Source organism: Archocentrus centrarchus, chromosome 20 (assembly GCF_007364275.1).
Source record: "Archocentrus centrarchus isolate MPI-CPG fArcCen1 chromosome 20, fArcCen1, whole genome shotgun sequence".
Taxonomy (NCBI): Eukaryota; Metazoa; Chordata; class Actinopteri; order Cichliformes; family Cichlidae; genus Archocentrus; species Archocentrus centrarchus.
Window position 1 is genome coordinate 25854994 of NC_044365.1, and position 26619 is coordinate 25881612.

General features: G+C 41.2%; 2 protein-coding genes across 2 annotated transcripts; one reads left to right on the top strand and one right to left on the bottom strand.

Moving 5' to 3' along the window:
- Window positions 1-95: 95 nt before the first annotated feature.
- ccdc191 (coiled-coil domain containing 191) lies at window positions 96-15325 on the top strand. The gene is made up of 17 exons (XM_030757304.1): window positions 96-443; window positions 1140-1178; window positions 1337-1472; window positions 1586-1738; window positions 2920-3098; window positions 3235-3458; window positions 4750-4846; window positions 5128-5318; window positions 5509-5752; window positions 6470-6885; window positions 9422-9513; window positions 9822-9904; window positions 10185-10286; window positions 10417-10560; window positions 11567-11719; window positions 13051-13205; window positions 15082-15325. Exons 1-17 carry the CDS (start codon window positions 378-380, stop codon window positions 15221-15223), a joined length of 2616 nt encoding a protein of 871 aa, XP_030613164.1. The 5' UTR covers window positions 96-377; the 3' UTR covers window positions 15224-15325.
- Window positions 13864-25099, bottom strand: zdhhc23b (zDHHC palmitoyltransferase 23b). The gene is made up of 5 exons (XM_030757305.1): window positions 24624-25099; window positions 20216-20373; window positions 18304-18993; window positions 17739-17906; window positions 13864-16440 (listed from the first exon to the last, which is right to left on the bottom strand). The coding sequence occupies exons 2-5, from the start codon at window positions 20353-20355 to the stop codon at window positions 16173-16175; spliced, it is 1266 nt and encodes a 421-aa protein (XP_030613165.1). The 5' UTR covers window positions 20356-20373; window positions 24624-25099; the 3' UTR covers window positions 13864-16172.
- Between the last annotated feature and the right edge of the window lie 1520 nt (window positions 25100-26619).

Below are 26619 nucleotides of genomic sequence, written 5' to 3' on the forward strand. Positions count from 1 at the left end.
CCTTTTTTAATAGAACGCTTGCTCATTGAAGAAGCGTAACAAAGTTGCTATGGTTACCCAAGACGCCAAACCCCTGTTACAGTCTTGTGGGAAACGTAGTCCTAGAAATTTTCATTCGTGTGAGAGTTAGCCAAAAAAAATTAAGCTAATTTACTCCATTACCCAGAATCCATTATAACCCAACTCGACGATAGTTTTGTGTACGCCTCTTGGGTTTTGAGAGCGCTTTTTGTAGTAACTTCTAAGCGCATTTTGACGAGAGAAATAAAAAAATTATATTGATTATTGTACTTCGCGCACACTTTTAGTAAAGAAGAGATACTAAAGTGATAGTTGGGACTGTATCATAGTAGCGTGCAGTGTTGTATTAACTAGTGATGATGGCATTTCCAGGTCACAACCCTGACCTGTTTAGGTGGAGAAGAGTCGGCTCTGCAAACAAGGTAAGCTTTTTCTTTGAATTCGTGTTAAGCCACAGACTATCTGTGTTAGACTGAGAGCTCTGCTGCATCTGTCACGACTGGTTGGATTACATGACTGAAAAAAGAGGAATAAAACTGTGGCTTCCCTTTTTGCAGAAAATAAATCCAAGGTGCTCATTTCAGCCCTTTCTCTTATCTAAATGGGAAACATAAGGTATTCTTCAGTCTATTTTCACCTTTCAGACCTTTACCCCAGTAATATCAAAAAAACCCTCAGAGAGGGGAAGAATATTTGGCTAAATGCCCTATGAATGAAGAAGAAGAAGCATCACATCTGTGTTATTACTGTGTATAAACTTGTGGCTGATGTCGGGACCATTTAGAAATGTCACCCAGGCATATCTCTGATACTCACATGCCTGCAGCCAACTAGCAAGGCACAGACGTCTGGACGTGTGGGAAATGATTTTGAACTAATCTGCTGATTTGAGGCAGTGGCTAAGCTTTTCTGTGAAATAATCCGCAGACTTTAGGCCCTTGGCTCAGCCTTCAATTTGCAGACTGCCACCGCAGCTCAAGGTGTCTCTGAGCTTGTCTGGGCATTTTTAAGCACTAAAAGGTGGCCATGAAACCAGCGATTTTTGTGTGTGTGTGTGTGTGTGTGTGAGCCCTTTGGTGTTTCTTTCAGGCTGTAGCTTATTTTAATCTTTCTTTCAGATTCACACAAAGAAAGAAGATATTGATAAATGGAAGAAGGTAAGAATTTTTGTGTGTTCAGTTGTCCCCCTCTCTCTATAATTTTTTTATTTTATTTATTATTGAATTGAATGCCTTTGGGGTTTGGGACTTTGAGAGTTTGAGGCAAAATTGTTAAGTTTCAGATCTGCATCTGTGTGTCCTTTCCTTGTCCTCAGCAAGTGGAGATGGCCTCAGAATTTGCTGTGTCTGAAGTCTTCCCCTACAAAAAACCTAAACTGGGAATCAGCAGCTTAGCTGTACCATTGCAAAGCACTGAACAGCTGAGAGATCATGATGAGGCTTACAGTGAAGGCAGGTTCCCCTTTAAAAAAAAAAATAGATTTTTCTCTGTAGAGATGCTGCCTATATAACAACAGAGAGTACAGCAAGAGTGCTGATGATATATGACCTGTTGTTTCTTGCAGCTCAAGACCTTGTAGGTGACTGGCTGAGTAATAAGCTGAGGCTGGAGCTGGAGTTGGAGGATGAAGATGACCTGATGTGCTCTGCTGAGAGGATGGGCACGGCTGCACAAGCTAGTGCTCTGCCTACTGCTCTAGACCACAACACCTTTGATGGTATAAAATACTGCCTGCTGAGATAACCAAAGATTCATTATTTATTAGCAATTAAGACCTTCTCCAATAGTCCTGTGGGACTGATGGAGAAGGCTGTACAGAAGACTTGCACATCATTATGACACCCTCTCTCAAAATTCAATGCAGGTTTTATATTGCTTCACGTGACCTTTGACTGCAAGGCTTTATGAGAGTACTCAAAACAATCAATATACAGTACTGTGCGTCTTGAGCCTCCCCTCATTACTTTGTGTTTTGCTTCCAAGGAAACAGACTTTCTTGTAATTTAAAAAAAAAAAATGACCTTGAGCAGTAGTTCTCTGGGCTTTCTGAAGGTCTTTCAAAGTTTTTCTTTGGACACTGACTCCTTTTTCAGTCACATTTAGTCGAGTCCTTGTATCTGACTATTTTCAGAGGAATGTTTGGTTTGTTAAGCTGCCTAACACTGACCTGATTCAAGCTTCAAAAAGTCATCTAACTCAAGGGACGAACCAGTGCTCTGTCAACACATAACAAACACCTTTCTAAAACAATACTCAACCTCCTGAGACATGAACTCCTGTTTACGATGCATTTGTAATTTCTGCTAGATATTTGTGATTAGATGGACCTGATACTTATATAAACTAAGCTTCCTCTTTGAAAAGGAAGCTGTATTTTGTTACATGGTTGTTACATACTTTTGTGAAAAAAAAAATGTCCTCAGATGTGGACAGTGGGATTATTTTATAGCATAACACAAGAAAAACAACATGACTTAACAAAGTATAAAACACTATTGAGCAGAATGAAGTATAAGGTGCAGCAAAGCCAAAATGTAATGTCCCCATATGTGGACACAGGGTCTCAGGAAGCTAAAGAACCAATTTTAAATTGTTTCTTTAGGCACTTTGTTGCTAGCAGTCTATCACAAAACACGTGTTATATTCCCTTTTCTTGAGCTGATTCTATGAAAAATGCCAAAATATCACAGTTTGACAGGCATAAAATAGTATTTTTACATTAAGGTGATCCTCAAAGAGGAGAAAACTTGGCATATCTCAGCATGGTGTGCAGTATGTCCATAAAAAAAATTGAGGAAACTGAAGAACCCATAATATTGAAAAATGTTCTGCAAAAATGTAGAGTTCTTTACAAATACTTCAGGTGTGATGAGATACTTCTTTTCCAAAAATACTTAGAACTCTATAACTGCCTCGCTGAGGGAGAAGAGCAGTCAGCGGTCAACAGCTTCCTACAAGACCTCATGGAGCAGGAGCTGTTGGACTCTAGGATGATGGAGGAAATGGCGCTTGACGTTCAACAAACAAGGAAAAAGTTTAGAGACCCGATCGTTACCATGGAGGCCCGACACCAACAGGTAGCTGGCGTCAAGAAATGTGAAAGCTGTAGGTTTGGTTGTTGTCACAATGCATGCCGCTGAGCAAATCATATGGAATGATGGGTGTTCGTGCTGTGTTTTCAGTTACATTAATTACTGCTGAATTCCAATGCAGGTGAAAGATAACAGGGCCCGACGGGAGGCTGAAAGACAGAGAGAGCAGAGAGAGAGGGAGGCCCAGCGAGCCGCCAGAGAGGAGGCAAAGAAGAGGGAGCGAGAGGAGGAGATGAGGAAAAGGCAGGAGAAACATAGGCAAGAGGAGATGGTGCAGCAGGAGATGGTGAGGCTGAGACGGCAGATGGAAGAGAGGAGAGGCCTGGAACAGACGGTTCGACGGAGGTAAGAAAAGGTTACAACAATTCGATTTGTCGCCTATCAGATTGCATTGTTTGCAATCTGGTCTGCTCCTGCTGCTGTGTTGTAAATCATGCTCACACTGAGTGTAAGGCCTTCCTTTACCACAGGGGAGTGTGTCATAAGATAACATTCTTTGTGGAAAGCAGTCAGCAGTTGTCACAACATGGAAATAAATAAAAATCTTTAGAGCTTTAACTTTGTCCCCAAATCATATAATACTATTTTTTTTTTTTTTTTGCTTAGCGTTAACAGAAGCTTCTTAGGGAAATAATAAGAGCACTACAGCTTGAAAACTAAGGATTATGGGAGGTGGAGTTTTAGAGAGAGACTACACATTCTTCATAAACTACAAACTGACACAAATATGTGATACTAAGAAAAAGTACCACCAAAGAAAAGAAAGATTCCAGCCCAGTTAGTGTGGGGTCATTCACAGGCAAGACTGACCTTTTAGCTAGAACATCAGTATGTTAAAAAGATGGACATTGCTGGCGTTGCTGACATGCAAATATTTGACAACTAGTACGAAACATGGAGAATGGAAATGGGAATGTCAGTGTTACAGATATTTGTACATAAACCAAAAGTATGTTAGTGGTTAGATGGAGCTTCACTTTGTATTTTTAGAGGTATTGAACGGATTGTTATTGATTCATTTTCAGGATTTGTTTAGTTCAAAATGGGTCTTTGGGACTATGCAGGCATGTGCAGGCAATAAGTCTGCTATCTTCTTAGACCGATCCCAATACAATTTCCAGTTATTTCTGACCATTTCATGAGCTATAATGTGTTATCCATCCATCCATCCATCTTCTTCCACTTATCCAATTCAGAGTCATGGGGGGCTGGAGCCTATCCCGGCTGCCATAGGGTACACTCTGGACAGGTCTCCAGTCTATCACAGGGCTACACTGTATTATGTTTAATTGAAATATAAACAAACACAAAAGTGGGTAAAAAGATTTTATCACAGGGCTTCTCACTTTCCCTTGTCTCTAGATAAAAATTGTTTGGATCAGCATCACAGTGATGTATCTGAGGGCATTAAATTTAATATTACTTGAAAAGTATGCAGATGTTATAGGTAGAAATGCTCATTCCAGAGGGTACATTTTGAGAACATGGTAAATCGCTATTATTTCGAGTATTTAAGTTGTTTTGTGTGCGTTTAATTGTTGACTATTCAGAAAGTGAACTTAGACCTGATACATTTTCAGTGTAAACTTTGGAAACATGTCTAATTGTACTTGTGATTTATACGTTTAATGTACAGGGAAAGGGAAAATCTCATGAAACAGCAGCATGAGGACACTAAGCGACTGTATCAAGAACAGATGATTGAAAGAAAGGTTCACATGAACAACCTCAAGGTTGGTATCTGCAGGGTACAGTTATCAGAAGTTTACATACACTCATCATGTATGAGACGTTTAACCAAATAGTAATGGGGGTGAATGTATATATTTGAGCCTATATTTTGACCCTGTCTGGATTACAGAAAATCCAAAATAAATTCAAGCTTGTGTACCCAATTCTGTTTTTTTTTTAAGTAATTAAAGATGATGAGTGTATGTAAACCTCTGACCACATCTGTAGGTTGGTATTTCATATGTGAATTTATGTTTTGCATGCATTTGTGTTCATGATTTAGTGCCTGCAAAGGCATTTCTCTGGATGGTATTCAGTGGTGCTGGACGTAAGGCTACGTACGGGTAAGGCCATGGCTCTCTGTGACTGGAAGAGAAAGCTAAAAGCATGGCGGGCATGGCGAGCAGTGGTGTGGGCAGAACAAAAGCAGCGCGAAGTGACAAGAACAGAGGAAGCACTGCGACTCGAAAACAGGCAAGAACCAGAAAGAGTAAATGTTACACTATCATTGTATCATTCCTGCCATCTCCTACTACCAATATCTAAAGTCAGACTAGTAATTTAGAGTATCTCAGTAGGCCACTCACTGATTGAGAAATTTATATCCACGGTACAGTGACCAAGCAGTAATTGAGGGTGTGATCACATCTCTTACCTCCTCCAGACAATGCCAGCTGGCTGCTGAAAATGACCGAAGACGGTTGCTACGGCGGTGCCTGAATGAGTGGCAGCTATGGTGTCGGATGAAGAAGGAACAACGTGAGCTTTTGGCCCGGCAGCAGGAAATCAAACAAAAGATGGCTGCCCTAATCAGTGCTGCATCAGCAGGCAAACTCAGGGCCACAGAAAGTCCAGCTTATCAGCCAATAACAGCCCCACCGGAGGCACCGAACCAGACCACAGAGAAGGTGAGACTCGCAAATCCTCATGTCATCAGCAACAGTACGCTCTCTTCATTAATGATTCCCACTGAACACAATCTCACAAATCACATTTTTTCTAATATTACACAGGGAGCAAAATCATGACTAAAACATCAGCTTTGATAGGCGGTGCTGAAAGCCTAATTACAGAGGCAATTACTGTGCTTCGGAGCTTAGCTAAATGAAAAATTTCCTTTTTATCGTTCCTCCTTCCATGAGATAACCTGACCTTTGCTCAGCCCTTCAGCCAAGAAGGTTTTCCTGCTGAAATATTTACAACTCTTTAGAGAGTGGGGATGATGAACAGAAGTGTGCAGATCAGATAGACGAAATGTTGGAGAAAGAAATGAGACATGATGGCCGGTTTAACTCTTACAGCAGTGTTGTTTTCCTGCTCTTTGTCCTCATGTTTACCATCTCTCTCCTACCAATTTTTCAGCATTTTTGCTGAAAAATTGGTGTAGGAGGCACTTGAGAGGCTAAAGAAATGGAGCAGGGGAAGCTGGAGTTAGAGGAGTTCTTGCTGTAAGACCTTTTCTGTTCATGTGTCAGAATTCCAGCAGGAGAAAGTTTAAGTTGCCCTGAGATGCCAAGAGAAACTTTTACTGCATGTGAGTTGTCGCCTTAAGTTCTGTATAAACTTGCTATTTTGATCCTCCTGTGTATAATCCCACATTCTCTTTTCTGTTGTATTCTCCTCAGGAAGATCACCACAGGTCTGACACACCTGATGCCTCTGCACTGCTTCAGGACAAGGCTCCCGTGATTACTGCGGCCCAGCCCTCTCAGCCATGGCAGGTGACCCGGCGGCATGCAGCGCCTACTGCTGCTGAGCTCCGCAAGGCACGGCAGAGAGAAGAGGAGGGTGGCGGCTGCGCCCGTTCGGTATCAGTATCACCAGGCAGCAGGTTTGAAAACAGACATGTTGCCCAGAAGCAGATCATCGCGCAACAGAGGGAGCGGCTGAAAGAGCAGCAAGAGCAAATTGACCGGCTGAAGCAGGAGCAGAAAATGAGGGTCTTGAAGCTGGAAATGGAGAGAGCTGCACAGGTTACCCAGTCAACAATGCTCAGAGGCTTGAGACCAAAGAGTCGCAATATTGACACCAGGGAGCAGAGGTATGTTCACTGCATATCACATAAACCAGAAGCGACCTTCAGTAAGCTCCAAATGAGTGTGGGTCATGTTCTAAGTAATATATATTTAAACTGAGTGATTTTGCACTCCACACAACCAACCCTGTGTCATAAGCAATTTTCATGGTTCCACTTTGCCATCAGGCACCTTTTATGAAGGATTTAAAAGTTGCAATTAATGGCTTTTTCACTGGATAATAAATAACTAATGCTTTGCAGACCACTTGTAAGCCAAAGAGCAACTTTTGGGGCTGCCAGTTTGTGCTGTTAAGTTATCAATAATTAAGTCATTAAAAGAATGCCTTTAGTTTCTCGCTTTTTATTAGTCGGTTAAGTCTCCTGATGTAAAATGTTTACATTTATAAAGAATAGTACAGTATAATTCCTCCAAAATCTAAGGATTATGAGTAAGCTTAGCATCCATCCATCCATTACTTCCTCTCATTAGATGTTCTAGATGTCCTTTTCCCCTGCAGTGATTTCCACTCTTCTTTGTGTAGCCTGAAGCACTCTCAGGCCAGCTAAGAGAGATAATTTCTGCAGTGAGTTTGGTCGTGCCCAGAAATGCTCCAAGAGGAGTTGTGCCAGAGGCAATCCTGATCAGTACCCAAACCTCACTTGCGCCTTTTGACACAAAGGAGTGTTTCTTTGCCTTCGTGATCCAGCACACTGTGTTGTCTAAGGGCTATAACTTCTGATTAGGAGCCCAAGGTAAAGTGGAAAAAACCCCAGATGAGTTGGATGTATATGAGCTGTAGTACCTCACCAAGAAGAGGGAAACCAGTGCTCCCACCTGGAGCCACAATCGGTAAGGGGACTCTCCAGTGAGCATCCTGTGCACGAAGAGCACGAAGTACCAACATGGCTCTGCCACCCTATGGACACCCTACAGGGAAAAGCATTTGTTTCAGGTGGAGTGTAAGCTGGGTGGTGGGCAAAGGCAAGATCTGGGCAATGTGGTCCTCATCATCACAGTCTGCTTCTTATTAATAAACAATTAATTATGAGCAAGTACTAAAATCTGTTAGGTCTACCATTGAAAATGTGATTATGGACTGGTATTTACATAGTATTTTATTGATTGTACTGTATATTATACTACAAACCATGTTTACCTTTTTACATACATTGCTGTGAAAAAGTATGTTTCTGGTCATGAAACTAATTTTAACATAGATAACCTGTGTAAATACAAAAAGCAATTTTTTAAAATGATGAATTATTGAGGGGAAAAACTATCCAAACCTATCAGGCTCTGTGTGAAAAAGTAATGGACCCCCTTGTTAAATCATGAATTAACACTGATTCACCAAATTTTTTTGGAAAGCTGAGTTCAGTTGAATCAAGAAATCACATAAATAGAACAAGTCTGACAAAATGAAGCAGGCTAAAAGATCTCAAAAAGCAACACATCATGCCATGGAGTAAAGAAAGTCAGAAACAGGTGAGAAACATCTTTCAGTCTGGAAAGCGTTACAGAGTCATTTCTACAGCTTTGGGACTTTAGTGAACCACGATGAGAGACATTATCCACAAATGGAGAAAACCTGGAACAGTAGTGAACTTTCCCACTACCAAAATTACTCCAAGAGCACATCAATGACTCATCCAGGAGGTTAGAAAAGAATCCAGAACATCTAAAGAAGTGCAGGCCTGCCCTGCCTCAGTTAAGGTCAGAGTTCTTTTGGAACAATATTCTGTGGACTGACAAGACAAAAGTTGAGAACTCCACACAGAAAGGCCCAAGCTGAGCAGGAAGCTCAAAGCCTGAAACTTCTTGCTGAGGTGGCAGTGCTAACCACTGCACCGAAATGCCCTCCCAGAGCTAGTAAATGTGTGTCCAGATGTACTGCAGCACTTTCCCATGAGGCCAAATGATCCGTACGCTAGGTCTGCATGGTGAAGTAGAACCCACTGAGAGAGAGATTCATCACAACCTGCCAGTACACTTTGGATGAGGCCTGAGGAGGGATGACAAACTTGGAAATGTTCATGTTACAGATGTTGAAATTAAACCATGTAATGGTTTCTCAGACTTAGAGGTTTAGAGCCTGTACTGATTATTGTGTCTACTAAATTCTTGCACATACTATTTTTAACTTGGCCTCACTCTCAGCCTTAAGTAAGACTAACTCCACATGCTATAAATTTGTTAATAGCTTTAAAACCTCTCAAGATGAGTAATCACAGTTCGCTCACTTCTCTTACCTCTGTAGAGACTAATGGCAGAACAAGTGGAAAGGTTTGTGTGTGTGGACACCTCATTAGGTAAATGTGTGTTGAACCAATATTATATGTTTAGTATGGTACAGATACTCACTGTTTTCATAATATAGATGAAGATGAACTGTGATAGAAGCAATTACCCGATAAAGAAGAAAGTTCTTCACACTGAAATTCATTTACAGACAATCTGATACATGTCTGGCAAGTTTGCCTTTGGTCATCACCTTTCTGAGTAAGACTTGCCAGGAACAGAATCAGACAGAGTTCTGACAGGCCTTTGTTTCTGTTGCAGGGCACCGAGAGGAACTGGAGAACCTGACAATCAGAGCACGACCTCGAGGAAAGCTGTCACGCCGCAGACATGCCCCCATCCACTCATCACAGGTCAGTCTGAAAGATGGCTCACTGTGCAAGGGATCATTCACACATGCATACATAAAAGCAAGCACTGAAAGTTCATTTCCATCTCCAAAAGATGTGGTGACGCACTGCTGTAGCGCTTTTATTCAGGAAGTTAAGTGACTCAGAGTCACACATACAGTATGAACAGATTACATTTGTGGGCATAAAGGCCTATGTGTTCGCATTCAGAATAAAAAAGCATAAGACGTGGATAAACATGCACATCCACTCATGGGATTGCTACAGAAGAAACCTTGTCCTCCACTCACTTTCCCTCACTCTTTCTGAAGCCATGGAGGCCCGAGCACATCAGCGCGCAGAGCGAAGGAAGGAAATTGAGGAATTCAAGAGGAAGAAAGAAGAGGAAAAGCTGGTAAGCTATATTTTTGCAGCAGCTGTGGTTCAGGTGGTAGATCCGATTTTTCACAGATTGACAGTTTGATTCCCTGCCCCCTGTTGTGTGGAGTTGTTTATGGACAAGACGTTAAGTCCGTTTGTTTGTGAGAATGGGTGAATGAGAAACACGTGCAGTAGAACCTAGCTAAGGTTAAAATGCACTTCATAAGTGCAGACCTCTTACAATTTTTATTTTGGGACCTCCCAAACAACTGTTAAAAAACACATACAAATTTAATGGAAAACACAACTTTCAGGCTCAGATGAAAGCCGCTGAGGAGCTCAGGCAGAAGGAGGAGGAGGAGGAGAAACGCAAAGCAGCAGAAAGGCGAAGGGAGGAAAAACGGCTGGAAAGAGAGGTGAGGTATATTTCATATTTAATGGATGTTCACACAGAAGCTGAACTACAAGGGTCTGAGTACAAGAAGCAGTTCTTTCATGTGACTCCCTGCAGAATAATAAAAATAATGTCACTTTGTTTCTGCGCAGAGGGAAGAGGAGAAACAGAGACAACTGAAAAGGCAAAAGGAGCTGATGACACTGGCCGGCCAACACTACCGCAGAACGTCATTGCTGCGACGAGGCCTGGCGCCATGGAAACGCCTCATTCAGCTCAGACAAGACAGCGTGGAGGTAAATCACCTGTCCTGTCCATTTCAGCTGTCAGCTTGCAGCGACACAGGGAGCAAGCCAGTGCTATTGAATTTCTGGCTGTGAAGAGTAAACTAAAAACATTATTTGAGGAGAAAACTCTGCAAGGAGCTCCAACCTCTCCATTATCGCAGAATTACAAAGACTAGAAGGGAGACATTTTGACCTTGGAAAGCAAGTGTCGCTCAAAAGCCTCAAGTCCAAGCAAGGATTTGCATAATAAAAGGCCCACCTGGCCGGACACAAACTGAAGAAGAGCGCAAGCAGTATGTGCATCGGCTGTCTAGAAAGCAGTAATGCAAAGGCAACTGCAGTCTGCTGAACCTTTTGAATTTTCTGTGAATGCATTTATGCATTTGCTCTATATTTATTCTCCTTGGTGATTAAATTTTTCTTTGTGCATCGATCCATTTAATAATATATATTTGCACTGGCATTATATTTTCCCTGGCTGTAAAGCACTTTTGAGTTAATCATTAATAATAAATGTGCATCCACAGCCAACCCACTTTAACACCTTTACTGTGTTAAAGTGGCAATTGTGAGCAATGCACACAATAACTGATAATTGTGAGCAATGCACAAACTGTTCTGGGTTATAAAGGAAAAAAAAAAAAATCTCACTCTGCACAAACATGAAAGGCACGAGCCAAAGGCAAAGCTACGACACACTCGGGACGTGATGCCCAGAAACTCTCAGACAGTGCAGAGGGAAAGCATCCAAACAAAAGCGCGTGGCTCAACTTTCTAGCTGCACTCCCTCGACGCTATCATTATTTCATCCTCCAAATGTTTCTGCCTGAGTACAGCTTCGCAAATGAACACAGAAAATCTTTTGTATTCATGTTTCATAGCTTGATATAAAACCTCTCTGTTGGATACGAGTACACGGCTTTTCTACCTGGCACATACGAGTGAGTTTAGATACATTCATGAGTGCACATTGGTGCCTTTTTTCTCTCTCTCTCTCTCTTTTATTCCCTGCCAGCTGGCTGAGCGTCATCACAATTTCGTCCTCCTGAGGCGGTGCACATTAGGCTGGCAGCAATCAGCAAGAGAGTCTCTGTCTAACAAAGAAGCTTGTGCTGACCAACTGCACCAGCACCTTTTGCTTCGGAGGAGCTTAAACTGCTGGAAAAGAGTACGCATACACCTGCACACATGCACACCTCATCAAGGCTGACTTAAAGAAACCTTTTCCTAATCTCCTCTTCTACCTACTCAGTTATATTTTCATTTGTCAAGTCTTTATGAGTGACAAGTTAAGGAAAGAACCTGACCCCGTGGCTCCATTATGCTGTGGGGGGTATTCAATTGGTATTACTTGCATTCTTTTAAGAAGGATCAATGCAAGTCAATACAAAGTTGTTTCCTGTCATGAACCGTTTCTATGCGCCTGTGATTTTTCTCTCCCAGGATGACAATAAATCATCCACAGGGCGATATGGGTCACTGAACAATTTTATGAGTATGAAAATAATGTAAATCATCTGCTGCGCCCTTCTCAGTCACCAGATCCCAGTCATCACTCGCACTATCAGCAAAACAATCAATACCAAGATGTACTGATTTTCCTTTATTTTGTCACATATTTTATATAGTGCTGTGAAATCGTATTTGCCCCCCTTCCTGATCTCTTAGTTTTTTAATCACACGTTTCTGGTCATCAGACTAATTTTAATATTAGACTAAGATAACCTAAGTAAATACAAAAAACAGTTTTTAAATGATAAGTTCGTTTATGGGAAAAAAATCTATCCAAGCCTACCTGGACCTGTGAGAAATAGTAATTGCCCCCCTTATGAAATCATGAATTAAGTGTGACTGACCACATTTTTGGAAAGCCAAGTTCAATTTCACTAGCCACAAACTAATTTCTGATTACTCCCAAACCTGTTCAATCAAGAATTCGCGTAAACAGAACCTGTCTGACAAAGTGAAGCAGGCTAAAAGATCTCAAATCATGCTACAATCAAAAGAAACTCAAGAACAGCTGAGAAGCAAAGTCAATGACATCTCAGTCTGGAAAGGGTTACAAATCCACTTCTAAAGCTTTGGGACTCCAGTGAACCACGGTGAAAGAGATTATCCACAAATGGACTGAACCTGGAGGTGAACCTTCCCAGGAGTGGCCGGCCTACCAAAATTACTCCATGAGCACATTGACAAACTCTTGCAATAACTGCCAAGGGTGGCACAACCAGTTATTAGGTTTAGGGAGCATTTACTTTTTCACACAGGGCCAGGTAGGTTTGGATAACTTTTCCCTCAATAAATGAAATCATCATTTAAAAACTGCATTTTGTATTTACTCAGGTTATCTTTGTCTAAAAAAAACTGGTTTGATTTGAAACATGTCACATATGCAAAAAAAATAAGAAATCAGGGGGGTACTTTTTTCATGGCACTGTACATCTCATATTTTGGATTTTCACAACATTCTTATTTTTAAGCAAGTGTTGTTTATTCCAGCTGAGAGATGTGCAGATAATTCAGGAAGAGCGAGCTGAGCGCTTCTATCGCACACGCACTCTGAGGAGGTTTCTGCTGGCGCTGTTGGACCACGTGACTCAGGCGAGGCTGATGGAGTGGGACCATCAGGAGCTGGCTCAGGAGCATAATAACAGGTCTGCTACCCCCTGACTCTGCCATATGTTCACAGTAATATAACCAACCAAGAGGGTGTTATTGTATTTAACAGCTTGAAAGAATTTTAATTACAAGTTAAAATGCTGAATCAGAACAGTTTCATTCATTTGACCTCTAAGGCATATTCAATAACAGACTCCTAACACCTCCAATAGCCCTGAAAAAATAGATTTACTGGTAAATTGTGCAGATGATGACTCAGTAATACACACTGCAGAAGCCGTTTCTGGATATTTACCAATATGAAATATGAGGTGCATTTTTTTTTTTGCGTTTTCCTCCACAACTTCCTGTGCATTATATGGAAGAATTATACCACCATCTCCTTGACTCCAGTGCACCTCATATCTGCTGTTAGCTGCAACTGTCTTTTCATATGATGATTAATGGAGTCCATTGGGATGTTTTTGTAGCTCACTGTGTAGCGTTTTAAAACAGTCCACGTTTCTGCAATAATAGCTTTTTCAGATATCCAACAGTCAATAAATCTGGGGGATAATTGTGATATACAGGTCGTATATAAAACTGTAATAATACTCTCCCTAAATGCTAAAGTCAGCATGATAACATGCTGCTTTGCTTAGAATATCTGCCATGCCATAAATTTGTTAAAGTAAAAAGTTAGACATGAGACTGTTAAGATTTTTTTTGGTTATTTTAATTATGATTTACTGACTCTAGTAGAGCTCACAGAGCTCTGCTACCAAGCAGAAAGAGACCAGCAGGGTACAAATCTGGGTGGCATCTAGTTGAGGTGACGCAACTAGTAAAGCAACCATAAGCTCCAAGCTAATGTTTCTGATTATAAAAGTGCTCAATGCTGATTTGCTGAGATTTGACCTTAGCTTAGTTTACAGCATGCCCACCAACACTAAGTACAATGTATCCCAGCCAGCCACAGCATTAAAAATGACACTTTTGACTAAATAACATTAATAATTTTGTTACAATACAATGATCTGCAGAGAAATCTGTGTCCAGATATTCATTTAGATATTACATGTATGTGTTCCACCAACCTAAACAGCGTTACAGACCAAGCACACACATACAGACACACGAAAAAGCACTCTCCAACAGCAGTGGTCTCCTCCAGCACTTAATTCCCAGTCCAAATGAGCATCACCAGGATGCTCCAGAACAAACTAATTTTACTGAGACTTGTACCCCACCATCAGTGGATCAGTGGACACCACAAGACATTTGTAGAGGGCCTGTGTCCATGGCCCGGTGCATCTGAGTGTTGTGTCTGATTGGTATATTGCTCAAAATGATAACCGTACCATTCATCTTTAAACTTTTATTATTGAACTGACTTATTTTACTTGTTATCCATCAGATGAAAGTCAGAAGTCATGAAATTAATTTCTCTCAAAACCAAAAATGTAAAGAAAGGGTCAGACGTTTTCCATAGTTCACAAAAATCAACCCTTGGATTACACGAATACCCGTACAAAACTTCCAAAAATTCCAGAAGCTCTAGAGTCAGTCTGATTTTTAAATTACAGCGAAATTAGTCTGCAGTGTTTGTTTTCACATCTATGCCTAAACTAATATTGCAAAGCCTTCCATTTTGATCAAAATATGAGATTTTTTTTTTAAGCAGCACTTGAATGACCTGTCATTGCCACGAGTTGGGAATGTTTATAAATTCCAGCTTGTTAGCTGAAGTCCGTTTAATAGCCACAGGCTGCTAGTGAATTCCCACCAGCTGCCTTGCTGCCATTATCAACAAGCCCCTCAGTTACATGTGAAAACTTATTAGGTGTTGTCAACCTGGAGGTCCCTTTAATCCAGTTTGTTATTGCTCGCTTGCCCTGTTTCCGTCTGTCCCTCCATCTGCCTGCATTTTAGACGAGTGCTGCGGCAATGTTTCCTGGCCTGGAGGCAGCTTCCATGTTTGCTGCGCAAGGAAAGAGAGAGAGATGTACGGAGGGAGAAGCTGTGCCGTAAAGTGACTGAGGTTCTCCCGGATTTCTGCTCCCATCCACTGTAAAGCCTCTGGGAAGACCAACAGTCTAGGCAACATAATGCTTGCTGATACAGTTGGCATGAAAACATTAGAGCATCACTCTGGAAGATGAAAACACTGCACATTTCTCACATTTATATTATAAAAATAAATACAATTATTTTCATAAAAACACAATTGTGCAATTACTAGAGTACCAAAAAAAAAAACAGCTTTAATGCCTGTGAGAACCAAAAGCAGGGAAAAGCACATTTTTCTCACTGAAGCCAACACGTATTGACACATTTGCTTTTTCCATTTATCAGTTTTGAAAATAGATTAAAAGAGTCAAAGTAACCACATGGTAATAACCATGCAATCCACTGCTGTGGAGCTTCAAATTAGCTGGCCTATCTGGCCTGTGCCAAAATGTTTCAATTAGTTGTGATAAATATCCATGAATTCATTTCACAAGGCCAAGTAAGGTCAAGTGCAGTCTGTCTATGAATGATGAAAAGGTTATAGTGAGCCAAAAGAGCCTCTTTGAACATCCTATCTGCACACTCAGAGGCAACATCTTGTGCTGTGCACAGACAAATTGTCCCCACCAGCATCAACAGATTGGTGTTATTGTCTTGCACCAAGGCACTACAAGGGAGGGGAGATAAAGTATAAGGTCAGCCTTCAAGTCCAAGGAAGGCATCCAGCATGAAGGAATAGTAATATTTGTTTGGCAGGGGTGAAGTGAGGCAACAGTGATGAATATGAGCGGCTGCATAGAGGAGATGCCACATGTCCTTCACATTAATGGCAATATGTGCATCTTATGGGGATGAGCAGTTATTATTGCTGAGTGTCAAAGTCAGTGTAACACCACGTTACATATTAAAGCACAGCAGCTCTAGCTCAAAAGGAGCCATGCTGCCCTCCAGTGGACACATACACAGCAGCAGCCACAATTCCCAAACTTTAAACAGGGTCGCTTAACAGCCTCTTACACCAAGTCTGTGAGAGAGGGGGGAATCACTTTGTCTCCCATGTTCATGAACTCAGACCAGTTGCTGCGGAAACCTCGGGAATAGACGCCAGTGTCCACGATGAGTCCCCAGTAGGCACTGCGAGCAGTTTTCTCTCGCAGGGCAATGCGGGCCTCACGCTCAGTCACATTGTAGCTGACGTTGATGATCTGCACCATCAGCAGGTGAAGCAGCCCGCCGGTCACGATACTGCTGTACCACGCACAGGTGAAACAAAGAGCAGTGCTGGAACACAGACAAAAAGAAAGGTAGTAAATTTTACCAGTGGAAGAGTTTTCTCATGCCCAGCTAATACTTCAGTTTAAATAGAAATAGTTTTTTTTGTGTTTTTTGTTTTATAAATATTTGGTGTAACCAGTTAAGAGTGTAAATGGACAGATCACAGTTTAAAGAACCAGTATTTTTACATGTTGATATAAAGATATTCATTCACAGTTCGCCTATTCTAAGTATCTGATTGCAGTAGCAGTGCCAGTACCAATCATTTAAACTACTTCACATCCATGCTCACTGGTCTCGGAAAAAACTGAACTTTCTCCAATAGCTTGATGGGCTCCAAAGTACTCATGAAAGTGATTCAGTACAGCAGATGCTCATGGAAAGACTTCACTTCTGGTAGTTGTGGGAAAAATATTAAATAGCCGCACGTTGGGTCAATGAGGATGTTGACTGCTGCAAAAAAGGCTGCCAACCCCAGTTTCTGTAGACGCAGACTCAGCTGTCAGTGTAATGTGTATGTGTAATGTGTTAAGATTACCATTTGTGGTTTTACAGGTGTTTATGTTGGCCCTGCACCACTCTTATTTTTCCAAAAGATACCTTCATTTTTTTTTTGCATACAGCATTAAAGAACATTTGTAATTTTTGTCCTGCATCAACCATCATATCATTTATTCTTTTTTAACCAAAAAAAAAAAAATCTGTATATTTTCTGAATTTCTGCAACTTAGAGATGCTGAAAATGAACTAAAAGAAAAACAAAGACTAAATCAAGGCTTTCTTATTTATTTATTTTTAAACAGCAATCTGAGATCTTTTAATTAGACTAGAACTTTACTGCAAGACTGAAGATAAAGAAAGAAATATGATGTTAATGTTACACCACAGTGGTGGAGGGATATGGATTTGTGCTTATTTTGCAGCCACAGACCTGAGTATCTTGCAGTCATTGAGTCGACCATGAATTCCTGTGTGTACCAAAGTATCCTAGAGTCAAATTTCTGCCTGACAGCTAAAGATTGGCTCAAACTGGGTCATGCAACAGGACCATGATTTCAAGCACAGCAGCAAATCTACAACAGAATGGCTGAAAAGGAAAAGAGTCAATGTGTTACAATGACGCAAAGTCCAAACCTCACCCCGATTAAAATGCTGTGGTGGGACCCTAAGAAATCTGTGCATAAACTAATGCCTACAAAAATCAATGAACTGAAGCAACACTGTGAGAGACTGAGTTGGCTCTACATGCTACTGAATCATGGTGTATTTAGGTTTTCACAGGACTGTATGTCCGTTTCCAGTACCTGTATTGGTTGTAGACTCCCGGGCAGTAGAGTAAGGCAATGAGGAGATTTTGTCGCGGACACACACTCTGCAGGACCAGGCTGATTCCGTACAGGGACGTCAACAGGAAGAGGACGAGCGTGAGCAGAAAGCTGCGGTGATTGGCCTGCCCCACACAGCTGTTTATCCTGCCTCGACACAGACAGAAGGGGACGCACAAACACACGAGCACACACACACAAGCAGACAAAACATTGTACTGAGACTCCAGGTTTACACTACACTACACACAAACATGCAGGAACACACTGGTGTGAGTGGACGGCAGCAAGGAAATCATGATGTTAACACAACATACAAAAAAATATGGTAAACTGGACAAAAACATTCATTTTGTCTGAGCTCATTACCTGAAACGACAGACAGCAACTTAACTCTTATAAATTAAACTTGTTATTTTAGACTTGTATAGTGTTTGTGTAGAAAAGACAAGCAGGTGACAAACAAGACAACATCAGTGTTTGAATGAGAAGGAAACAGTGATGACAGGCAGGCCGAGCTGAGAGGCATTTTAATGGAACCCACCAGACACAGTGGTGGTCGAGACGCAGCACGCAGACACCACAGATGCGACAGTGTCCCGCCCTGGGGGGCCGCACCAATCTGCACACCTGACACCAGTTCTTTCGTTTACTTTCCTTCAGTTCCTCTTCCACTTGCTCTGACAACCCAGTCCGGTTGGCTATAGTCATCGTCACATCCTGTCTCCCCCCATTGAGGGAAGGGTTTCTGTCTGCCGGGGGGCTGTAATACGTCACCTTGCTGTGAACGGACTCTTCGTTTGGTCGCAGGATGCCAGGATCTCTCTTGGTATGGAAGAGAGCTAGCAGGGTGAGGACGACCCCCACGCTTACCACCGCTAGCTGAAGCTGGCCAACATCCCCACGCGGAAACACCTCTGTGATGAATAAGTAGTACATGTACCCCAAGGAGAAGAGGGCCAGGCTGAGGAAGAAGAGCGTTCGTCCTTTCTTACGGTGGGTGAAATAGTAGTACCACAGCACCAAGCCCGGCAGAGCAGTCAGAACCACCACACCGATCAGGAAGTGGAGAGCAGCGAGGTGCAGCAGGGCAGGAAGGAGAATAAGAGGAGGGATGATGGACAGGTCCACCTTTCGAGCTCCACCCCACAGCCAGGGCACACGAATCCGATCTGCGACGACTGCAGTCACCTGTGACAGGGATTCGGGCTTCTGAGGTTCCCTCTTCAGAAACCTGATGAAGTAAAGGAAAAGGTGTAATATTTTTCCAATTAAAGCCACCATGTGGGCAAACCTTCAACCAGTTAACATGTTTTAAGCACCCATATATAAAGACAGACTTCAAATACAAGTTATTCACTTATATTTATTCATAATAAATAGCAGGTTGCAATTACAGTGTCATTTCTGCATCTTACTGTGAGAAACATGCAATTGATGAAACAAATTAAAAATTTCTGGGTCTGGGGCTGTTGTTGGATAAAATAAGCAATCTACAAATGCCATTTTAGCCACCTCAAAATTAGGATTCAGATTTTCTCCCAACAACACAATGGGTACTTTTGGCCGTTCTGTTATTGCCCAAACAATAGGGGATGAATCCACATTTTGATTTGGCACAGTTTTTACACCAGATGGCCTCTGTGACACAACCCTCCCATTTATCCAGGCTTAGGAATAGGAGTACACTAGTTCGCGACCCCTTGAGACTAGGTTTGGGTATCCTCACGGTCTGGAACCGGAAATTTTTCCACATGTAATTAAAGTGCGTTAACCCCTAAAACATGGAGCCACTGAGCCCAACAATGCCATATTTGAAGCTTATCTCTAAAAATAACAAATCTCTTTGGATTTTGCACTGTTGGTCAGACAAATGCAGGAATTTTAGACAATTTGTGTGGGCTTTTTCTGTTTATTGTCCAGGGTTTCTGCTGGGATGAGAACCCTTTAAATGTAGCTTGTTCTTACACATAGAAGCAAGTTTTTAGTTTAACCACAATCGTAATGGTTGTTGTAGTTATGCAACTGTGTTTCAGAAAAGAATCACCTAAAGCCTGAACCAACAACATTTCAGCTGTGATGTTAAATTGTTACTATATTTGAAAAATTTTAATAAATGTGATCTTTTTTCTTTTTTTTTTTTAAACCCTATTCTCCCAGGTTAAAGTCCTTAACTTAACCCACATCAGCAGTGCTTCTTACACTTGAGATTTTTCACTCTTCTACAAATTTATATTGCCCAGCTGATCTGCTTTGAGAAGACCTGTGATTGGCCAAAGTCTCCAATCACATGCTTTCTAAAGCCCCAAAACAGAGCCCAAGGAATTGCTCCCTTTCAGAGCAATCAAATTACAATCTGCTGAAAGGTTATTGTGTACTTTTGTTCAGTTACACCAAAAACAAGTTGCCTATCCTGGCTTCAAGTGGGGTAAAAAATTCAGTTTGACATTTCCCACCTGTCACAGGCTTCATCCATGTCCTCACAGTCACAGCAGCAGGCTGCTACATGGCTGCGCTGTCCGTGTCTGTTCACGTATTCGCAGCAGCACAAGGTCTCCTCCTCCTCCTCCAGCAACTTCTTGGCTCGCCTCTTCATTGCAGACAGCTCTGCAGCCTGTCAGATGTTTTAAAATAATGACATGGACAGTTCAGGGAAAGAGAAAAGTTGCAAATGAAACACATTAACTGAAAATACCTTTAAAAGCCTACTTTGCTGAAATGACCTCAAACAGAAGCTTACCAGCCATTTGCATGCATTTTAGATAGTGGAGTGCTTCTGAACAGATTTCCACCATGCAGTGCTGCAAAGTAGACCCTATTTATTTGACCCCATCCACTTCACCTCCTGCCCTCACATCTGTCACACATCTGCCACGCTTTAATGATTTACAGCAAGTGATCGGTCTACCCACTACAGCATGCTGGCTCATTTATGTGGCACAGATGGATATGGATTTAGATTGAGGTGGTGTCAGCATTTATAGCAGTGACAGGTCTTCAGTGGCCTCTCAATCACAGCCTGACAAAGTGGGTTTAATCCTTCAGCTGATTTGCCCTGTGGGGCTTGGGTTGGGATATGAATGAGCCTCTGATTAGCAATAAATCAAAGCATGAAATGGTGTGTTATTATTACAAGTCAGCCAGTAATCACACTAACATGTAAAAAAGGACATCAGGGTCAGAAAAGGTCACAGGCATCTAATTGGTGAGTCCTTCCAAACAGCCTTGGATCTGTAAGAGCCTAAAGAGGGAACAGATTGGGTTACATGTGCTGATTAATGGGTGTGTGGTAGCACCAAACGGCACATCTGCTCCATGACAAATAAAGAAAAATACTGCTGCAAGGGCTCACAGTGTGACTGTTGCACTCAGCAGTTTTACAGCTGTGGTGTTTAATACTCTGGACTTGCAATTGCTGCAGGACATTTAAAGCAAAGAACATCATTTTGCACATCAGGATGGCTGTCTTTCTTTGAGCACCAAGTTGATTTAAGGATGGGAGACATTGTTTTTTTTTTATAGCTCTAATGGTTAGTTGAAAGCAAATCAGCAAAATTTTAATAGTTACTACTTCCAGCTTATAAATCTTTAAGATGTCCTGCTTTTCTTTTTTTATTTTGTAATACACACCCTCCTAGATCAAACACTTAATTTGATTAAGAAAATTGTCACCATATAGTTGTGGCAGATGACTGCCCCTCCCTGAGCCTGGTTCTGCTGGAGGTTTCTTCCTGTTAAAAGGAAGTTTTTCCTTCCCACTCTCACCAAGTGCTGCTCATAGGGGGTCATTTTTATTGTTGGGTTTTCTCTGTAATAATTGTATGATCTTTACCTTACAATATAAAACGCCTTGAGGCAACTATTTGTTGTGATTTGGCACTAGATAAATAAAATTGAATAAAAATTTGATTATAATATTTAGTTGTATTCCCATTGGAACGACGAAAACTCCAACAAGGTCTCAAGACACTGGATGGAAATGATGTGGCTGTTGTTGACAAAGAAATAGAGCCAGACCGATATACGATTTCTAAGAACAAAATTTGGCATATTCTGATACATCGGCTGAGTTTTTACTTGTTTACACTCTAGCCAACTCTGCTCAAATCAGTTGGTTTTTATGTTTGTGATATTTTAAACACGTTGCAAGCAGGGAAGCTGCAGAGTGCCCTCTGGTAGACAAACTATGCAACATCAACACTCAAAACACAGTTGAAGGGTGTTTCTCCAGTCCCATTTTTTAAATTTACATTTATCAGTTGTTATAAATGCTGAAACTCATCAGCAAATGGCTAATATTGAATATGTCTATAAGGAAATAGTCGCACCGCATTCTGTACCAAACCAATCGAGACAGTGGCTTCATAGGGTAGTGGTTTATGCATTCGCCTAAAGGGTGATGTTATCCCAGGTTCAAGCGTGGGAGGAGACATAAATCCTTTTGAGGGTGTGTCAGGAAGAGCATCTGGAGTTTACAAAAAATAAATAGATTTGCCAAATAAGGGAGAACCTGAAAGTAGCTTCTTCTACCAAAATTATGGAGACAGACAAGGTAAAGGCATCTCACATAAGCTGTCAAACATGGTGGAGGCAGTGTTATGGCCTGGACATGTATGGATGTTAATGTAACTGCGTCACTTATTTTTTTTTTTTTTTTTTTTATTGGTGATGGGCACCAAAATGAACTCCTATGGTATTGAGCTTCTTTCTGCATAATTTCAGTCAAATGCTAAAAACTGGCTGCAGAACAGTGTACAGATGGATAATGAGCAGAAATATTCTATCAATGCAACGCAAGACCTTTTAAATGCACAGAAATGAACTGCTGAAAATGGCCAAGTCAGTCACGTGACTCATAAAAACGCACCAACAAGCTCCAACTGCACCCTGGTGAGGTACATGGGTATATTAAAGGTCAGAGCTGCACACTAAATTCCAGAAGCCTGTAAAATACGAGTGGTCATGGAAACATCTCCTTTGGAAGTCTGCCTCCTAAATCTGACTACAACCTTTTTTTGGCCATGCCAAACCTCTCAGGCAGAGAATCTAACTGTGACTGGCTGTAGCTTCATACATGCCATGCAGGTAGGATGGATCACCAGGTGTCCCACTTTATTACCACCACCACCCAAATCCTGCATATTGAGGGAATGTCCCACATTTTGATGTCTCACAAGAAACATGTGGCTGTAAAAGAGACACCGAAAAATGATGACCACACATAACAGCAGCTACGAGCATAAAACCATATGCCATTTATACTTATTGTGCATACTTTGCATCCAAATAAATTACAGTATACATTTAGATCAGTGACGTGCGGTGAGGGTCGTGACTGGTGAGGCACTGACGTCATCACATCAGATTTACAAACATATAGCTTATTCACCATTTGATTGGCAACAGTTGTTTTGTTTAACATTAACATAGTCTGAAGCAAACCTTTTAGCTCCGGTGTTGGTCTTCCTTTAATTATTATCTTCTGCTTCGATTGAAAGTCCAGTTTAGAAAATTCTTTCAGTTGAGTTATGTAATCTTCCATGTTGAACATAAGGCCAAGCAACAGGAAAAACTAACTGGCCTTGCTAACTGTTTATGGTAGCTTGCCGCCGAGGAGTCGTAGAGTCCCTGGGATCACCAGCGCCCCCTACCATGAGGCACGAGAACTGCGTGCCTCACCTAGTGTCTCTTCGCAGCAGTTTCATGATCGCTCAACACAAGAATGCATTACACACATACAGTTGTTAATGAAAAAAACAACAAAAAAAACTGTGCATTATATACACCAGCTAAAATATAGAAATTTAGTTCATATAGTAAAAGTGTTAGAACATTTTAATAGCCACATGCAAAGGGAAAGTAATCCGGTCTCACTGCATAGCATGCCAGCACAGTTAGTAGTCATTGGCAATGACTATACTGAGCCGCACCACGGATTGCGCAATCCGTGGTGCGGCTCGCCGGGCTGGTGCCTCACCGTTCGTCTCTTAGTATTTGACCGGCAAATGCAAAAATTCAGCGATTTTGAAAAAACTAATCTAAAAATGGTGTAGTTAAATGGAAAAGAACTTTAAAATACAAATCACTGAATGAATATAACCATTTAATTTATTTTTTAATTTTATATTTCCACGATGACAGGTGAGGCCGTGCCTCACCTGCCTCCCCTGACTGCACGTCACTGATTTAGATACAGTACAAGTGCCCAAACCTTTGACTGGTACTGTATATCAAGATTTCAGAGTAGCTTTCAGTTTTTGTAACTGTTTGTCTTCAAACTCATGACCCTAAATTTATTGTGCTGAGATCTCGTCGGCCTGCATACAGACTAAGTGCTATAAACAAGCAAGTTCCTTAGAAAAATATGATGACAAGTATTAACTGTTCCCAAAACCGTTCTGTTTTAAATTTGCTTTTTTTTTTTTTTTGAAGGTGGGGGACCAAGGTGTTAACAGAATAAATAAGTACACCCACTGTCATTAATTAATTAATTAATTAATTACAACTGTGGCAGCCAAAACGCCTCCCATCAGATATTTCGGTCTGCAGCAATCCTGCTTCAAAATTATAACTTATGTAATAAACTTCTCTCACAGTAACAGGATGCTCTGCAGAATCAACAGGAAAATCAGTTTTTGTTGGAGACGCTGTGACTTTAAACTTGTTTGAACGTACAATATTATGACACAGCCGTGTTTCCTGGCATTTTGGTGTTGCAGCCTGTTTTAATTGCCTACTGCAGGTCGCAGTTAACCCACGTTCACTTATATTACCTGTCAACAACCCGCCGTCTCACCGGAGTGGCACACTGCGTCAAACCCGGTTTAATGACTCCTAAGACGCAACAAATGACGTTAAACATACCTGAACACAAGGCTGCTACGGCATGCCAGTGTTTCCCAGCCACCAGAAATATCGACTGAAACGATTTTCCCCGGACTTCTTAACGGAAGTCTCGGTCCCGGCAGCGGAGGCTGTATCCGGTGTTTCTTGCCGCTACAAGACGCTCGGAAAGCCGCGGAAGTCACCGGAACTGCGGCGGCTGCTGAGGGCGAAAGCGGGGTTCGAGTGTTCGGCTCGGCCGGTGCTTTCAGCTGAACGGGGGTCTCCTGCTTTCCGGTTCAGGTTTCAGTATGGAGGGAAGTCCTGTTCCCGCATCTCCAAACTGACTCAACTGTTTCTCTATTGACGTCAAATGAAGCGGCCTCTCCCCGCCCAGGACTTCTTCAGGCTACTCCCACACGATGCTGTTGCATGTGTAGCTGTGCTCAGGTGAAGTGCGTTCAAATCTGGGAAAAGGTAAACTAGGTAATCTGTACACCAGCATTGAATCAAAAGCAAAAAGTGACCAGGAGCTTCATTCCATTATGAATTAATTATAAGTAGCCTGTCTTACTGCTGCAGATTCAAAGCTCTGCTAATTTTAGATTTGGGACAACTTTTTAAAGATTTTAAACATTAAAAATGTATTAATAGCAAAAGCAACATTTTGGTTATGTAACAGTAATGAAACATGTCAAATTACTTGGCTTTTTATAACTTATACTGGCTACTGAACTTGAACAAATATGACTGGGGAGATGGCAGTTTAGGCTACTTGTCCTAAAAAATAAATAAATAAGAGATTATTGTATAAAAATAAAATAAAAAATCGGATGCATATAACAGTTTTCAAAGGTAGAGGGGGGTTAATGGTGTAAGACAAACTTTTAGAAATAAACAATAACTTATTTTTATACAAAATACACTCAGTTCTGTCATGGGAACTCAAATAGCTCCAAATACAAGGAATGACTCACCTATTTTGGCTGTTAACGGTCCGTGTACTTATAGCACTGCATCGTTTGTTGTCTTTTTGTAAAAGACATCACAATCGCAGACATTAAAAACATTGACAAGAAAGTGCTGCAGTAAAAAATCACCAAAAATCAAACACAACTATGTGCAAGTGACACTCATGTCACATATCACCTGTCACCATGTCACAGAGTTTTGTAAGAAGGTATAAAGGACCTCTGGGTACCAGATGTTTGCAAAGGTGGTACCTGTACCTCTGTCCCAGTAATTTGTAATGTACCTGTAATAACTATGGTTAAAAGTGAGATGTTTATTAAGATATGTCAGGCTGTCCATTGTCTGCTTTCTAAATAGATCACTCATTAAATGAGAAAAATAATTTAACAGGAAGTAATGCTTTAATTTATTTGTTGGATTTTTAGATTCATTTGTGCTTATGGTTTTGGTTTTATGTTATCTTGAAATGGTTTTACTTATTAGACTGGCTTTATGTGGCCCATGAACTACATTCATTTGAGTTTGACACCCCTGCTCTAAAATGTACTAAAATTGTCTCCACAGTGTAGTGCCTTATACCTTCACCTACCAAGGGAAAGCTCCCTGGTTAAGTCTAGGAGGAGACACAAATCCTTTTGGGGTTGTGTCAGGAAGGGCAAAATCTGCCAAATCAAACATGCAGCGCTACCGACTGCGGTGGCCCCTTGTGAATAAGGGAGCACCTAGAATTAGTATGTACACTAAAATGTACAAAGAGTACTATAAACTGAAAATATTCAAGTGGTACCTCCATAACTTCTTCTACCACTTTACCACATAAGAAAAATATTCAAGTTTATATGAGGATAACTGCGTTCCTATCATATGCAGTATAAATAAGTCCTATTGCATTATCACAGTGTACTGTAAGTGAATACTACAGAGGAAATAGAATATTTCCTCTGAGAATGAATTGGGACAGGCATGTGGTCAATAATTAAAGACCGTCTCAATCGTGTTATGTTTCACCCGTGACAAAAGAACAAAGACACATTTGGCTTTAGTCCCATTTAATCGTTCAGCAGAA

Coding starts and splice junctions, on each gene's coding strand:
- ccdc191 (XM_030757304.1), top strand. CDS start 378: ATGATGGCATTTCCAGGTCACAACCCTGACCTGTTTAGGTGGAGAAGA. Junction 10,287..10,416: donor AAAAACGGCTGGAAAGAGAG/GTGAGGTATATT, acceptor GTTTCTGCGCAG/AGGGAAGAGGAGAAACAGAG. Junction 11,720..13,050: donor GCTTAAACTGCTGGAAAAGA/GTACGCATACAC, acceptor TGTTTATTCCAG/CTGAGAGATGTGCAGATAAT.
- zdhhc23b (XM_030757305.1), bottom strand. CDS start 20,355: ATGAAGAGGCGAGCCAAGAAGTTGCTGGAGGAGGAGGAGGAGACCTTG. Junction 17,907..18,303: donor CTCGACCACCACTGTGTCTG/GTGGGTTCCATT, acceptor GTGTCGAGGCAG/GATAAACAGCTGTGTGGGGC. Junction 16,441..17,738: donor GGAGTCTACAACCAATACAG/GTACTGGAAACG, acceptor TCTGTGTTCCAG/CACTGCTCTTTGTTTCACCT.